At 56.4% G+C, this 14,563-nt stretch overlaps 1 protein-coding gene across 4 annotated transcripts in view; it reads left to right on the plus strand.

Moving 5' to 3' along the window:
• Positions 1-14,563, plus strand: part of GDPD5 (glycerophosphodiester phosphodiesterase domain containing 5) — an 86,232-nt gene that overhangs the window by 42,059 nt on the left and 29,610 nt on the right. For 2 of the 4 annotated variants that reach the window (XM_025419642.3, XM_025419643.3), the window contains exon 3: positions 1,091-1,266. In XM_025419642.3, the coding sequence (XP_025275427.1) occupies positions 1,150-1,266 (117 nt within the window). In that variant the 5' untranslated portion in view covers positions 1,091-1,149. Of the gene's footprint in view, positions 1-1,090; positions 1,267-13,658; positions 13,841-14,563 lie in introns of those variants that run through there. The other 2 variants (XM_025419641.3, XM_049098844.1) reach the window with 2 other exon arrangements.

The raw sequence follows: 14,563 nt of genomic DNA on the forward strand, positions 1-14,563 counted from the left end.
TAAAAATATAATACTTCATAGGGTCACTATAAGAGTTGGTGCACAGTAAGTGACTGGCTTTGTCCCTCACTGGTCCTGTGGGGCCCCGAGGACATCAGTGAGCCTGTCCCATTCACACTGTCTCCAACACCTAGGACGGGACCCAATACATAACATGTGGCTTCGAGTTTCTGGAGTCCCATAGACCTGGACTTGAGTCCTGACTCCTTGGGCAAATCATTTGACTGCTCCGAACCCCAGGGTCCTCGTCCTGTAAGATAGGATGATAAGAACAGTGGCAACAAGGGTCAGATGATGCTTGACATCAGGGTGTGTGAGATGCCTTAGCCGGCGGTCAGGTGGCCACACTGACCGATGCTAGCCTCAAGTGGCTGAGTCCCCAACAGGCATCTCCAGGGTGCCAAACAGGGCCAAGGCCATTGTTCCTGGTGGCAGCGACTCAGCCCACAAGATACCTCTCATTGTTCTAGCAACCACAGCAGAACTCGCTAAGCCCAAAGCAATGAGCACTCGGGACACCAGAGCAGGTCCTCAGATTGGCCACAGCCAGGTCTTTGACTCCATGCCAGGCACAGTCCCTTTCTCCCCGAGCCTCAGTGTATTCAGTTGTCAAACGGCTTTGGGACGTGTACCTGCCCCCGAGGTATACAGTGCTCAGACAGTGCCTGGTATATTTTAAATAAAGTGCATCAGAGGACACGATTGAGAAAATAAAGCTGAGAATGGCTGAGGAAGTATGGGAAGGAGTTGGCAGTTTTATAGAAGGTGGCCTGGGAAAGTCTGGTTGAGAAAAGAACATTTGAGCAAAGACCTGAGAAGGGGAAGGAAAGAGCCATGTGGAGCTTGAAGGGGAAAGCATTCCAGGCAGAGGAAGCAGCAGCAGGTACAGAGCAAGTGTGGCTGGGGGGTGACTTCCCTGTTAGGGCAGGGACCGTCCTGGGGGACCTGCAAGTGGCCGGCCTCTGTGTAGGCCTCGCGGCAGGGCCCTGTGGGGGGCCTGGCACCTAACTGGGCGACAATGACTCTTGCTGTGTCTGGGGCCGAGTCCCTGCCCCTCCGCTGCCTCACGGCCCTGTGCTTCCTCCTGCAGGACCAGCCGGGGCGTCCATGGGCGCCTGAGGAACGGGCGTCAGGGCGGCAGGCAAGAGCATGGTGAGACACCAGCCCCTGCAGTACTATGAGCCACAGCTGTGCCTCTCCTGCCTCACCGGCATCTACGGCTGTCGCTGGAAGCGCTACCAGCGGTCCCACGATGACACCACGCCGGTAAGCTGTGCTGGGATGGGGCCAGAGGACCTAGGGAGCCCTGGGGCCTGGGGGGAAGGGTCTCAGCTCTGTCATCTGTGTGTGGCTCTGGACGGGTCACTGCCCCTCTGGGGTTCCATTTCCCCTTCTGTAAAATGGGCCCATGATCATTCCAGCGGAATGCAGGACGGAGGAGGTGAACTCTCCTCTGACACATGGGTCCTGGGCTACTCCTGAGGTCTGAGCAGAAAGGGGCGCTCCAGGAGGGACACCCCAAGAGGAAGGGCTCACCCCCAAGGAGCAAAAGTTTTCAGCTTCCTGGCAGCTAGGCAGGCAGGTGGCCAGGCGGCTGGAGGGGAGGGTGAGGAACTGGGCCAGGCCATCCTGGAGCCTGGGAGCTGGCAGGGCCACGGCCTGGCACCAGGGCTCCGCCACCTGAGCCACAGGCCTGTCCGAGCTGGCAGCAGGTGCTCAGCCGGATAAAGAAAGCCTCCTTCAATGTCTGACACCCCAGGCCAGCCCCTGAGCTGAGCCCGTGCTTCCGTCCCTGGGATACTGTTAGCCGCTGGATCTAGTTTCTTCTCTGAAGGAACCCAACTCCTTGAGGAGGGAAGGGAGGGAGATAAATAGTGTTTATCTAAAAGCTTTGCTGCCTGGAAAACAGCTTTCCTCCTCTCTCCTGCTTGTCTAAACAAAGAAGCCAGACTCCACCTTGAGCCAGCCTTGAAACAGATGGAGCGGCCAAGGGTGTGGGTGGCAGCTGAGGTCAGAAGCCAAGTATCACCAGGCTCTCTGGATGGGGAGGATTGGGAAGCTCATCCGCCTTCCCGTCCTCCTTCCCTGCACATGCTGGGGAGCAACAGAGCACTAGCCTGAGTCAGGAGCCTAGGTTCATGACCCCCAAGTGGTGAGAAGCAGGTGCCACCTGGTGAGCACATCATCTGACATGTTACCATGTTACCATTTTTTTTTTTTAACCTAAGGGAAACTTTATTTACTCTTCTTAAAGTAGTCTAGTTTAAAAACCAGAGGTTAAGTGAGAGGAAAGAACACAAAACCTTCCCCAGACAGACAGACAGATATACAGAAAGGGGGGGAGGGGCTTCAGGTCAGATCTTCTCCATCTTGGAAATGAGGTCATCACAGATTCGGGTTAATTCTTCATTTTCCTTAGTCTTCTGCTCTACTGTCTTCTCCAGTGACTGGATGCGCATCTGCTCCTTCCTCAGGCTGGCCTGGAAGGCCAGGGCCTCCGCTTGGGCCTTGCCGTGCACCTGGGCGATCTCCTCACTGGCCAGCTTGAGCTTCTCTTCTGTGTGGGCCTTCAGAGAAGGGGACTTGCCAAACTGAGGCGAGGGGGAGGGAGGGGCCTGCCCAAGGCCACAGGGCAGGTCCCTGCAGTGCTGAGGTGGCAGCCCCAATCTCCCCATCTCTGGCCCTGCCGAGACAGCCTTTCCGTCTTATGTATTTGGGGGATCTCCCCCACAGGGGTGCAGGCCATGAGATCGGGAGCCAGGCAGGCCTCAAGGCCAAACTGTGCCTCTTCTACTTGTACCTACTTGACTTTGAGCTTTCTCACCTGTGCAAAAACATCCCCCTCCTCAGGGAACTGCTGGTGGATGGCACACACTAATGGCACCGAGTGACTGGTACAGCACTGGCTGTGACTGGTCATTAAGTCAAGTCATTCCCAGCTCCAGGAGCCTCAGCCTCTCCCTCTGAGAAATGGAGGAGGGGTTGGGTCAAGACTTCAGAATTCCTTGGCTACTCTGCTCCATTCTCCCCAGAGACCCAGGGCAGACAGCAGGGCCGCCCCGTGTCGGGAAAGGCCGGAGCTTGGCAGGCAGCTGGCACCCAGTGTCTGGGTGCCACGTGCAGTCCTGGGCACTGACATGGCCACTCTCATGTTTCTCCCAACAAGCCCTCGAGCTAATGTCATCTCTACCATTTCTCATGGGGTAAGAGAAGCCAGGAGCACTGATGAGGGGCAGAAGCTGTGATCTGGCCCTGGGAGGGAGCTGGTACCATAGCTCCGGGAGGGAGGATGGCTGAGCTCCCCAGCAGCAAGCCCCTTGGCCATCCGAGAAGCTGCTGGAGGAGGGCAGAGCTCCCAGCACATCTCACACCCCTCAGTAGGCCCTGGGCAGACCCATCCCAGGCTTCAGAGTCAGGAAGTGATAAATCTTGGCTGAGGCCAGCCCAGGGCCCAGGTGAGGAAGTGGTGGGCTGAAGCCGGTTTTGAGCTGACTGGGAGCCCAAGCAGTATTATATTGTCTGCAAATGCCTGTGTCGGGGGTGCCAGGTATGGAACAGAGGCAGTAGGGGCTGCAGGAGGCCACACGCCAGCTTGGCTGGGAGAGCATGTTGCAGCAGCTCTGGGTGTCAGGGCCTTCACAGAATGCAGAATGGGCTGAGCTCACCTCGGGCGACCCACTGCGACTCCCAGCTGAGGAAGAGCACCCCTTCCCTGTCACTCACCCCATCCCGCTTCCCCGCCCGCTTCCTGGGTTCTAGCTTCAGTCTGCTCACCCTTTGTCTCTGCCTCTCCCGTGATGGCCAGGTGAGGACCATGATGGGGGCTGGGCTCTCTGGCCTGACACCTGGGGCTCACAGTCAGGGCTGATGCAGAGAAGGTGCTCTATGAGCATTGCTGAACAAACAGGCCCTGGAGGGAGCTCTGGGAGCACAGGTTGGGTGTGAAAGGAGCACTGCCAAGCAGTAGAGGAAAGGCCCCCAGAAAGGGCAGGGGCTTCAACTTTGGGCCTGTGCCTCTTCTCATCCTCACCTGCCCCTCTGACTTTGGGGATGGGACCCTTCCCCTCCCTGTCCTCTTGAGGGAGCCTCCCCCAGCACCTCTCAACTCAGACAAGCTGTGGGTGAAGTTCTTCTGTGAAGCCAGACCTTTCTGATCCTCATCTGTGTAATGGGGCAACAGACTGGTGGTAAGTCACAGAAGCATTTCATCACGATCCTGCTCAGGTTGGGAAATAAAGCCTGAGAGTAACAGTTAACATTTATTGAGTACCTATTATATGCCGGAGCCGAGAGCTTACTTGCATTGCCCTGTAAGATCGCCCCTGTGGGGCAGGTTTAACTATGATTCCCATGAGTTAGAACTCGAGGCTTAAACCATGCGTCACACCTGAAGCCCAGGATGGATTTTACAACAGGAGCCTCTGGAGGATGAAGGCAGAAGGGGAGGAGTATGTGATTAAATGAGAACTTGCAAGAAGGGGAAGAAAGGAGGGGCCGGAGGAAGCTTTGGGAAGTTGCCCGATGGGGGAGGAGCGTGGGACCAGGAGCAAGAGTGGGAGTGGCTCGGATGCCAGACTAGGAGCCCTCTGAGGTCCAGGGATGAAAAGCGGGCCCTGCAGTACTGGAGTGGATCCTGGGGCACGGAGAGGAGCCCCCTCCTCTGCATAGGAGCTAGCAGCCTCCTTGCTGCCCCCCAGCCTGAGCCTTCCCGCCCCACCAGCCTGATGCATTCCCACCTCCTCCAGGCCTTTGCTCTTACTGTCCCTCCACCCCCAGGACACACTCTGGACAAATAAGGAAACAGGAAACTGAGGACCAGACCTGAGAGGTGAGATGGCCTGTTCTGCCCCCAGCCCCTGGGGAATGGAAGAGCCTGGCAGCAGGAGGCTGGCTCACTCGACAGCTAGGAAGGGGAAGTGCAGCTTTTTATAACTGGAGATAATGAATTGGTTGTTGTCTGTGACTCATTACTCTAATACTGCCAATTAAGGGCTTGGTAGGACAGGAGACAGTTCTCAGGCTGTCCCCCAGGGCCCCCTGAAGACCGCGTGTCTGTGGGAGGCAGCACCGTGTCAGAACCAGCTTCTCTTGTAGCAAGAGGCATATAGGTCAGACCCTGGAGGAGCCGCCCAGCCCAAGTCACTGAAGGTGACAGACAGGGACTGTCAATTCTCCTGTATTTCTTTTTTTTTTTTTTTTTAAAGGATTTTATTTATTTATTCATGAGAGACACACACAGAGAGAGAGGCAGAGACCCAGGCAGAGGGGCTCCATGCAGGGAGCCCAATGTAGGACTCGATCCCGGGTCCTGAGGATCAGGCCCTGGGCTGAAGGCGGCGTTAAACCGCTGAGCCACCCGGCTGCCCTCTCCTGTATTTCTATATTGCCTTTGCCTTCTGAGGGCTGTTTTAAGCTCCTGTGACCCCTCCGCCTCATGGATTAGGCTCCAGGCAAAATAAGTGTTATATTCCAGCCACAGAGTTGGAGGCACAGCCTTCGTGCGCTGCCCTCCACTTGCATCCCCAGCCCTGTGCCCCCCGCCTGCTCCCCACCAACAGTCTTGTCTGCAATGCACCGATTCCTTATTCATCAACAAGCACCAACACACCCAGGCCACCCAGGGTGATCAGTGCTGAGGCCCAGGAAAGCCCCAGACGGGAGGGCCTATGGGAGGGCCTGCCTGAGCTGATGTCTGAGAGTTAGTTCTGTCTAGCCGGACGGGGAAGTGTTCGAGGCACGGGATACCAGAGCTGCTCTTGTTTGGGAACCGAAAGCAGTTTGGCCTCAGTGTGGCTCCATGTGAGGAGGGAAGCCTAAGGCTGTGCTGCGGAGCCTACTCCCCATCCTGGGTGGAGGGAGCCCCGTCAGACTCAGGCTGTGCAGGGCCCAGCCTGGTGATGTGGAGACTGCACGGAGAGGCTGGCGTTTAGGTGGGGAGAGTGGGGAGCCAGGTAGGGAGGCTGAGGCCTCACCTGGGGTGGGGGTTGGGGGGATGGCGGGGAGGGGGCGGGGGGGGGGCATAGCGTGTGCAGGTTCCTGGTGAAAGGAGGGATTCTAGAGAGACTTGGGAGATATAATCAACAGTCTGGAGATGGAAGAGATTAAGGGAGTCCCTGACGATGCCTCCCTCCCATCACCCCATGGTTTCTAGCCTAGCTGGATGAGGCCACTCCAGAGAGGGGTGGGGAAACATGCTGTGTCCCGGGGTGAGTGCCAGACGAGAGTGGTCTCCACAGAGTTCAGGAAGAGCACAGTGAGGGTGGGACACAACTATGTCTCCCCTCCCCCAGTGGTCTGTCTCCTATGACCAGAGGCCCTGTAGCCACGCAGGAAGGCCCCCGCTGGGGGGAGTCTATCATTCCCCCCCACGCCCCACCCCTTCCAGAATAGCCTTACCCCTTCCTAGCACCAGGCCTGTGTTCAGGCTGCCCCCTCGCTTGGAATGCCCCTTCGCTCTTTACCTCTCAAGGTGCATGGCAGATGCCTTCTTGGAGAATTATCCCCCTCAAACCAAAAAAGAACCAGGTGCCCCTCCCTTGGGCTCCCGTGGCACTTCCAATCTGGCTGCTCCTGTGCACTGTGACTTTCTGTGCCTCCCAAAGAACTCAGTGTTGTGAGAGCAGGGCCTGGGGCTCGGGCAAGGCCGGCAGGATGCCTGAGGCGGGGTGCTGAAGAGTACTGAAGAAGCCAGTTAGGGACCTGCCATTCTGCTGGCCTTGCCCAGAGAGGGAAGACCTCCGATGAGTTCTGGGGTATTGGGTGGTCTGGGAGAGGGCAAGCATACGTGTGTGGACAGGTGCATGCTGTCTCCTGGTGCTCCTGGCTGTGCTTGGCAGATGAGGGTGCGGACTTCACCACAGAACCCCCTAGGCCACCCTGAGAGTGGAGACTGGACTCTGCAGGTGGGTGGGCAGGAGCACGAGGGTGGAGGTGTTGAGGGAGCCTCCCCCAGCACCTCCCAACTCAGACAAGCTGTGGGTGAAGTTCTTCTGTGAAGCCAGACCTTTCTGATCCTCATCTGTGTAATGGGGCAACAGACTGGTGGTAAGTCACAGAAGCATTTCATCACGATCCTATCACCACCAGGTGGGCCTATAGGGGAGAGTGGATCCCACTTGGGAATCCAGGTGGGCTCCCTCGATAAAGCAGCCTTTGCAATGGGCTCCAGGGTGTCACTGGAGTCAGCCAGAAGTGCTTGGGCATCCCCCAGGGAGCTGTGCCCTGAACTCTTCCCTGCCTACATCAGTGACTTAGTGTGTGACCCTAGGCAAGGCCAGACCGTCTCTGGGCTTCAGCCTGCTTATGGGTTAGATGGAGGTACAGATTCATGCCCCAAGGGGTACCAGTGCACCTCATGTCTTGTACAAGAGACTGCTGTCCCAACCTTGGGGAAAACGTGTCCACCCTATAAACTTTCAAAGGGGTGGCTGTTCCCTTCTCTGGTGCTTTGGTGAAAAGGAGCCCAGCAGGTCAGAGGGGCGGGGGCGCCTTTCAGTGTCCAGTTTTCCCACTCCAAAAAAGGGGATAAAAAACAAAATAATAAATAAAATGTGGATCAGACCTGTATTATCCTTTAAGCCTTGCAGGGTTGCCACTATGATAAGAAAATAGGAGATGATATTATTGCCTCCATGAGAGAGAGGAGAGGCTGGTGGAGCTCTGGTTTGTTGCAGTGAAGGGCGCGGAGGATTTATCGCTGTAATAAGGCCAAGCCATCTCGGCCTTTGGGAACCCCTGCACTCCACCTAGCTCCTTGCTGAATGGTGCCAAGGGTGCCTGGCGTGGCCATGCCACACTGCAGGGGAAGCGCCTAACATTCGGTGACCACCTTGGGTGTCTGCTGAGGGAGCCTGGAAGGGGCAGGAGATGATAGGGCAGCAGCCGGAGGTGCCGCCACCCACCCCCCTGTGGCCCTGGCAAGGCCCTCTAAGAGCTCGGGCTAATCCCTCCTAAGGCCCCCTAGCTCCTCCACTGCTATCTCCCCATGGGCTGATGCAACCCATGGGATGGGTGCGGAGAGGCAGGGTGCCCTCGGCTGGGCCTAGTTTCATTCTACTGCCTCGTGAGCCCCTCCCAGTGCACCCAGCAGGAGCAGGGGCACACACAAGCCTAATTGCCTGGCTCTCTGTAGCCCAGAAAGATCAATCCGGCCTCTTAGGCTGTCAGGAGCTGGCTGGGGGTGGAGACTCTAATCCCTTTCCCTGCTTGGCCCTAATGCTATAATACATCTCAGACCTCCCCAGGCCACCCCCTCCCCCAAATCTCCTGGGTCAGGGCCAGAGTAATCCCTGCGTGTCTCTCCCCTCCCAGAGCTCCCTGCATCCTTCCCAGCTGACATCTTCCTGGCTTCTCGGGCGCTTCAGTCCCCCCATTTGGCATGTGGCAAGGGTGAAACAGGCTGAGGACTGGAGGACCTGGCATTGCCTGAGATCTAGCCTGTGCGCGGGCAGACTCTGTGGGTAGGCACCCCGCACCACAGTCTCTCTCTCCAGTCCCTGCAGGGCCGTGTGGTGCTGAGGACGGTAAAGCAGACTAGGGACCCCAAGGGCGCTGCAGGGAGCTGAGCTCAGGCACGAGGAAGGAACGCAGGCAGCACCCACCCACGGGGCAAGGGCTGCCTTGGAACAGACTCGAACGCCTAGAAGCGGTGCACGCACATGTGAGGATGTGCCTGCCGTGTGGTACATGAACACGGAAATGATGGCAGACTTCACAAACCGTGCAGGGACAGCTGACGTATCCATTTGGTGGCAGTAAAATTAGATCTCTGCCTCTTACCTCAAACCCAAATAAATTCCAAATGGATTAAAATGTATTTTATTCTATTTTTAAGCTCTTTTTTTCTATTTAGGAAGCACACATTTGTTAGAGAAAATTCAAACAACTTGGAAAGATGGAGAGTAGAAGGAATTCTAATCTTCACGCTTGAGACGAATGGCTTTCCACCCTCTCTCCAGGCACACACACATTCACTTGGAGCCGTAGACAAATGCGTACACAGCCCTGGGTGGATTACAGATTTGAAGGTAAACAACTAAGCCAAGAAATTACCAGGATAAACTAAGAATCATATATATAATCTTGAGCTACCTTTCTTAAACACAATATCAAAGGTAAAACCTATAAAGAAAAAGAGAGGTAGGGGGCATCCCTGGGTGGCTCAGCGGTTTAGCGCCTGCCTTCGGCCCCGGGCGTGATCCTGGAGTCTCCATCTGCCTGTGTCTCTGCCTCTCTCTCTCTGTGTCTCTCATGAATTAATAAATAAAATCTTAAAAAAAAAAAAAGAAAGAAAGAAAAAGAGGGGTAGATTTGACTACATGACAATTAAAAAAATTTTTTTTCTTTAAAGATTTTGTTTATTTGAGAAAGAGAGTGTGTTAGAGGGTACAAGTGGTGGGGGAGAGGCAGAGGAACAAGCAGACTCTCCGCTAAGCCAGGAGCCTGATGTGGGTCTCGATCCCCGGACCCTGAGATCATGTCCTGAGCTGAAGTCAGACACTTAACTAAGCCACCCAGGCACCCTGAAAATTTAAATTTTTATACAAAAAGCATAATAAAAAAATTAAAGTAAAATAATCAAATAAAAGACAATAAACAGTATATAGGAAGATAAATACTCTTATATAGGGAAAGCTTCTATATGCCCAGAGGAAAAGAAGCCAGCTCCCCAAGCAAAAGCTGCCGAGGTGTGTGCCCCAGTCCAGGCTCCCTAACCTGTCATCCCAGCAAGCCCATTCCTTCCAACTCTGCAGCAGACATTTCCTCCTCCAGGAAGCCCTCCAGACCATCCTTCCTCCTCCTGTCATTGGCCCTGTACTCCTGAGAAGCCCATGCTTGCCCCATTTGCCACGTTGATTCCTGGGATTGGAATTGCCTTGCAATCTGTGGGGGTTGCTCAGAGGGGATTCCAGGCCTCCTTCACGTTGCATGGTGCAGGGCTCAGCATGTGTCTAGGGTCACTAAAGAGAGTGGCGGCAAGGAGAGAGGGGAGCTTCTGGGATTTGGTTTGGTATGGGGTGTGAGGTAGAGGTCTAATTTTTTTACCAGATGGATGTCCAGATGTCCTGACATCATCTGTTGGATTCTTCATCGTTTCTGTACTAATTTGCCATGTATTAATCTTGTGTCCTTGCTTCCAGGCTATCCCCCTTCTCTGGGTCTCAGTTTTTCCATTTCGGAACTGGGCCCGTAGAGGATGAGGTGAGATGAGGTCTGAACTCTTTTCTAACTGAAATTCCAGAGTTCCTGGCCTGGCACTGCCTATGACTCACTTGGTGACCTTGGTCCAAGGCTTTGCCCCTCTGAGCCAATTTCCGCCTTGGTCAGACAAGGATAATTACCTGTCCTGCTTGTTGTTGCTCTGGGATAGCTGAAAATGCTGAAGGCACTCAGACCCGAGTGTGAATTCTGGCTTCGCAGGGCTCTGTCCCCCAAAGCCAGCAGTGCAGGGCTAGGAGGGGGCATGGGGCAGCTGCTGTGCCAGGGTCTCCTTCCTTCATCCCTGCCTGCTTCTAGGACAGCAGTCCGCAAAACTGGGCCCGCCCTCTGTCTCCTGCCGACCCTGGCACCAACCCCAGGCCAGGGGCAGGTGAGCTACCGGCTGTCCTCAGCAGCCGGAAAAAATTTGCTGTAGAGCAGGGGGCGGGGGACGTCTTGATCACTGTCTTCACATAATTAAAGGGCTGTCAGATGCGAGATGATAATTATAGGAACGATCGTGGATTTGGTGACTTACAGCTTACATCTGTAATCACATGCGGGCCTGGCAGCCCTCCGTGAGGTAGAGGTGATGTCATCCCTGTGAATGGAGGAGGAAGCTGAGGCTTGGTCCTCAGTGACTGGCCCACAGCCCTGCAGCTAATGGGGAGGAAGGCTGAGAATGAAAATCCAACTCTTGGTCATATCTCTCCCATGCCCTGGCCATTTGACCCCAATATTTCTTGCCCCTTTGCTGGACTTGTTCTGTGTGGTGTCAGAGGACCAGCTGCAGGTGGCAGTTGTGGAGGTAGATGTCAGTGGCACATCAGGGAGGGATGGTGGGACACTCAGGTCCTGCTGCTCTGTGCAGCCTGCCCACCTGCTGTTGTCTCCTCCAAGGCCACCCATTTAGTAGGTGGCCAGTCTGGGATTCGAAGCCCGCGTCCCTGGGCTCCCAAGGCAGTGTGTCCCTATCCGGCTGCTGTCTTAGGAGGAAGAACTTTCTGTCTAGAGGAGGACCATGCAGCATCCAGAGGGCGAGTGCCCATCCCTGGAGCTGCAGGAGCAGAAGCTGGGTGGGCACCTCTCCCGGAGGCTGCAGCGGCAGTCCCTGCCTCGGGGGCGACAGGGGAGATCAGGAGTCCAGCACTGGCTCTGCCATCCTGTGAATCTGAGGTCTGTGGCGGAGCCAAGACTGGAAGGGTCCCCAGGAGCGGGAGCCGTGTCTGTGCGCATCCTGGCAGGGGCCTGAGGGGAGCAGCCAGCTGCAGCTGGGGCCTGGCCCCACACTTCCTGTGTAGGGTTTGTGGCTGCAGCCCCGGGCTGTGTGACTGCCCTTCGCACCCCCCCCCCCTCCTTCTCATAAGCTCCTTCAGTTTCTCTCTGAATGCAGAAGGCTCTGGAGTGGGCGGGACAGAGATGAAGAGGGGTGAGGAGAAAAGGAGACAATCAGCAGAAGACAGGGAGGAGAAGCAGTGGCCTCTGGGACGCTGGCACACCATTGCTTGGCGCAGGCTGGAGGGACCTGTCTTCCTGGAGGGAGCGTGGGGACAAGCACGGGAGGAGAGGAGGCAGGAGGTGTGGGGCTGAATGCCCTAGGCTCTGGGGCTTGGGCCCCTGGGGTTCTCCCTCAGTCCCCGCTCCCAGCTCCCAGCCAGGGCCTGTCCCCTTCCCCAGCTGCTCTCCCCTCCCCTGTGCCCGCTACTGCCCAGTCAGCTCAGGGACTTCTGTCTGACCTTTGTTGGCGGCTGGGGCTCTGAAGGGAAGGGGGCGGAGTATCACAGGAGCTCCTTCCCTTGGTTCCTCGAGGCTGCAGGCTCAGCCTGAGGCTATGTCTGTGTGGGAGGGTGGCCTTGTGCACTGGTGGCCTGAGCCTCCCCGCATCAGGCATGCTCGCACCTTCTTCTGTTCTTCACACCATAACCGAGCACCACCTTATTCTCTGCAGGATGAGGCCAGGGTACACAGACATATTTTAGCCATCCCTGTCCTGAAGGAGTCCCCAGCCCAGGGAACTGTCCCTTTTGAAGCACCTACTGTGTGCCACTTGACATACATCACCTCATTTAATATCACCCCTCCAAGGTAGGGGGTTATTCTTCCCATTTTACAGATGAGGAAACTGAGGCTCAGAGGGGTTAACTGGCCCAAGGGGCAGAGACTGGTCCATCTGCTTCCAGAGCCCAGGCTCTTTCCATGTCCAAATTTCAGAATATGATTGAGGGCCAAGTTGGTGGGTACCAAGAGTCTGTGCAGAAGTGCTCAGGGAAAGGAAGTCTTCAAGGGCTGAGGGATGGAAGTGCTTGCTGAAGGAGGGGGTTTGGCCTCAGGTGGAGCCCGGAGAGACAGGAGCAAGGAATTGCAGGGGACCAGGCTGACCTGGGGCTACTATACTAGGTCCCAGCTGGCAGGGCCAGCTCTCAAAGGAACCTGCAGACCGCTGCCTCCTGTCAGGACACCTGGGTTCAATCCCACCTCCATCTTCCCCTTCTAGATGACCTTGGCCATGTTGCTCAATCTCTGACTCCTCTCTACTTACCCATATTTGAGCCTTTGTGCAAATTAGCAAAAGGCTCCCCTTCTCCAGGACTATGTCCAGCATCCGCTGGAAAGGGGCCATGAGAAATCTATATACCAATGGTAAGTATGATGCGAGAGCCACTTCTTAGTGCTGGGGTCCGCAGCTCCCTCAGCTCTGTGTGCTGGCCCTTCTCATTTGCTCTGGATGGGGATAAAAACCCACAAGTAGAGAGCCCCAGGCCCTGTGCAGGCAGGAGGAAGTCAGGGAGGGCCGGTGGGTCCACATCCCTCCCAGCTGGCCATGACCTCAGAGCTCAGACCTCCTGGGAGGTAGCCCAGGCCTCTCTCCTGTGGGGGCCCCGACAAAGGACCTTTAGTGCCCTTCAGAGCCTCTCTGTTGGTGGAGCTGCTGCCCGCCCCTTCCTCCACCAGTGCTTGGCCTTCCCCTCCCATTTCTTCCAGCCCTTCCCCCACATCCAGGTTTTTCCTCCGATTGTTCTTACAGCGATCTGCTGCCTCCCCACTGGGGTTGGGCCTCTTCATCCCCATCTACGGGCTCCCTGTGGCCATAGGCCCCCCAGCTTCAGGCTCCCAAGAGTCTCATCTCTAGGTGGCCCCCACCCCCAGCTCCTGCCTGGTTCTGATCCTTAGGCCTGGCCTCCATCTCTGCCAGACCCTGGGTGCCTCACCCACTTGCCAGCTCAAATTTTCTCATCTGGGCCGGTGTCCAGCTTCATTAGGGTAGCTCTACATTCTTGCCGTCCCTCCTGCCCTGCTGTCAGGATCTGGCCAGGTGGGGACAGTGGCCTTAGTGCGCAGGGCCCCCCAACACCCATGGTCTTCCTGGCCACCTGCCAGAATTGCCCCTGGGGCCCGCGTCACACCTCGCCTGGCCAGCACCTGTAGGAGGTTCTCTAACATGCCACTGTCCCAAATTCCAGACTGCTTGCCTGGGACTGGACCCATCATGGGCTGGGGCTCACCCTTCACCCAGAGCCCTCGCAGAACCTTGTTGCTGGCCAGACGTGCAGCAGCCTTGCCCCTGCTGAAGTGGAGCAAGCTCTACGGACAGACAGCCGCTCACTGCTGCCAGCTGGGGGTCCCCTCTGTCGGGGGTGGGATGGTAAGCCCCCGGTGAAATCTCTCCTGGGTGACATCCTCATGCTGGAGCTGGAGAAAGGGTCTTTTCTCACCTACCATTTCACTATCAAAACTTGCTTAGGTTCCCTCCCTACCCTGGGACTATGAAGACCCCCCCTCCCCCCCCCCAGATCTGGAAGGTGCTTACAGTACAGCAGAGGAGACTGGCATAGGGACAGTTACAGAACCGTGGGGTCTGTGCCAGGACAGGGAGGCCAGGGCTGTGGAACCTCCGTGGAGAGGAGATTCACCCTGCCGGGACAGGGAATGCCTTGGGAGGAGGAATTGCCTTCTAAATGGAGGGAATGGTTTCTGCAGAAGCATGGGGCTTGAAAGAGCCTGTTTGAGGAACTGCGGGTGATTTGGTGCCTGGGCTGGAAAGTGCCTGTTAGGGGGCAGAGGTGACGGCTAAAGCCAGCGAGATTCCTGAGCTGGGGCATGACATGACCAGAGGTGGATCAGTCTTGGAAGACCGATGTTTAAGCTGGCCTGGGACCAGCCAGCTGCACTCTGCAGGAATGGGGGTGAATGAATTCTTAGTTACGAGCAAATAAGGACTGGAGGCAGCAAGAGGGACTTTGAGAAAGTCAAGGCCTGGGGGATGCTAGGTCAGCTGGGCTGGGGATGCTGGCTCAGACGTGGCATCCCACAGCCCTCAGCCCCACGGCTGAACTGTGGCTCCTTTCTGTTCCCCTGAATGGTCCCA

This window comes from Canis lupus, chromosome 21, assembly GCF_003254725.2.
Source record: "Canis lupus dingo isolate Sandy chromosome 21, ASM325472v2, whole genome shotgun sequence".
NCBI classification, from domain to species: Eukaryota; Metazoa; Chordata; class Mammalia; order Carnivora; family Canidae; genus Canis; species Canis lupus.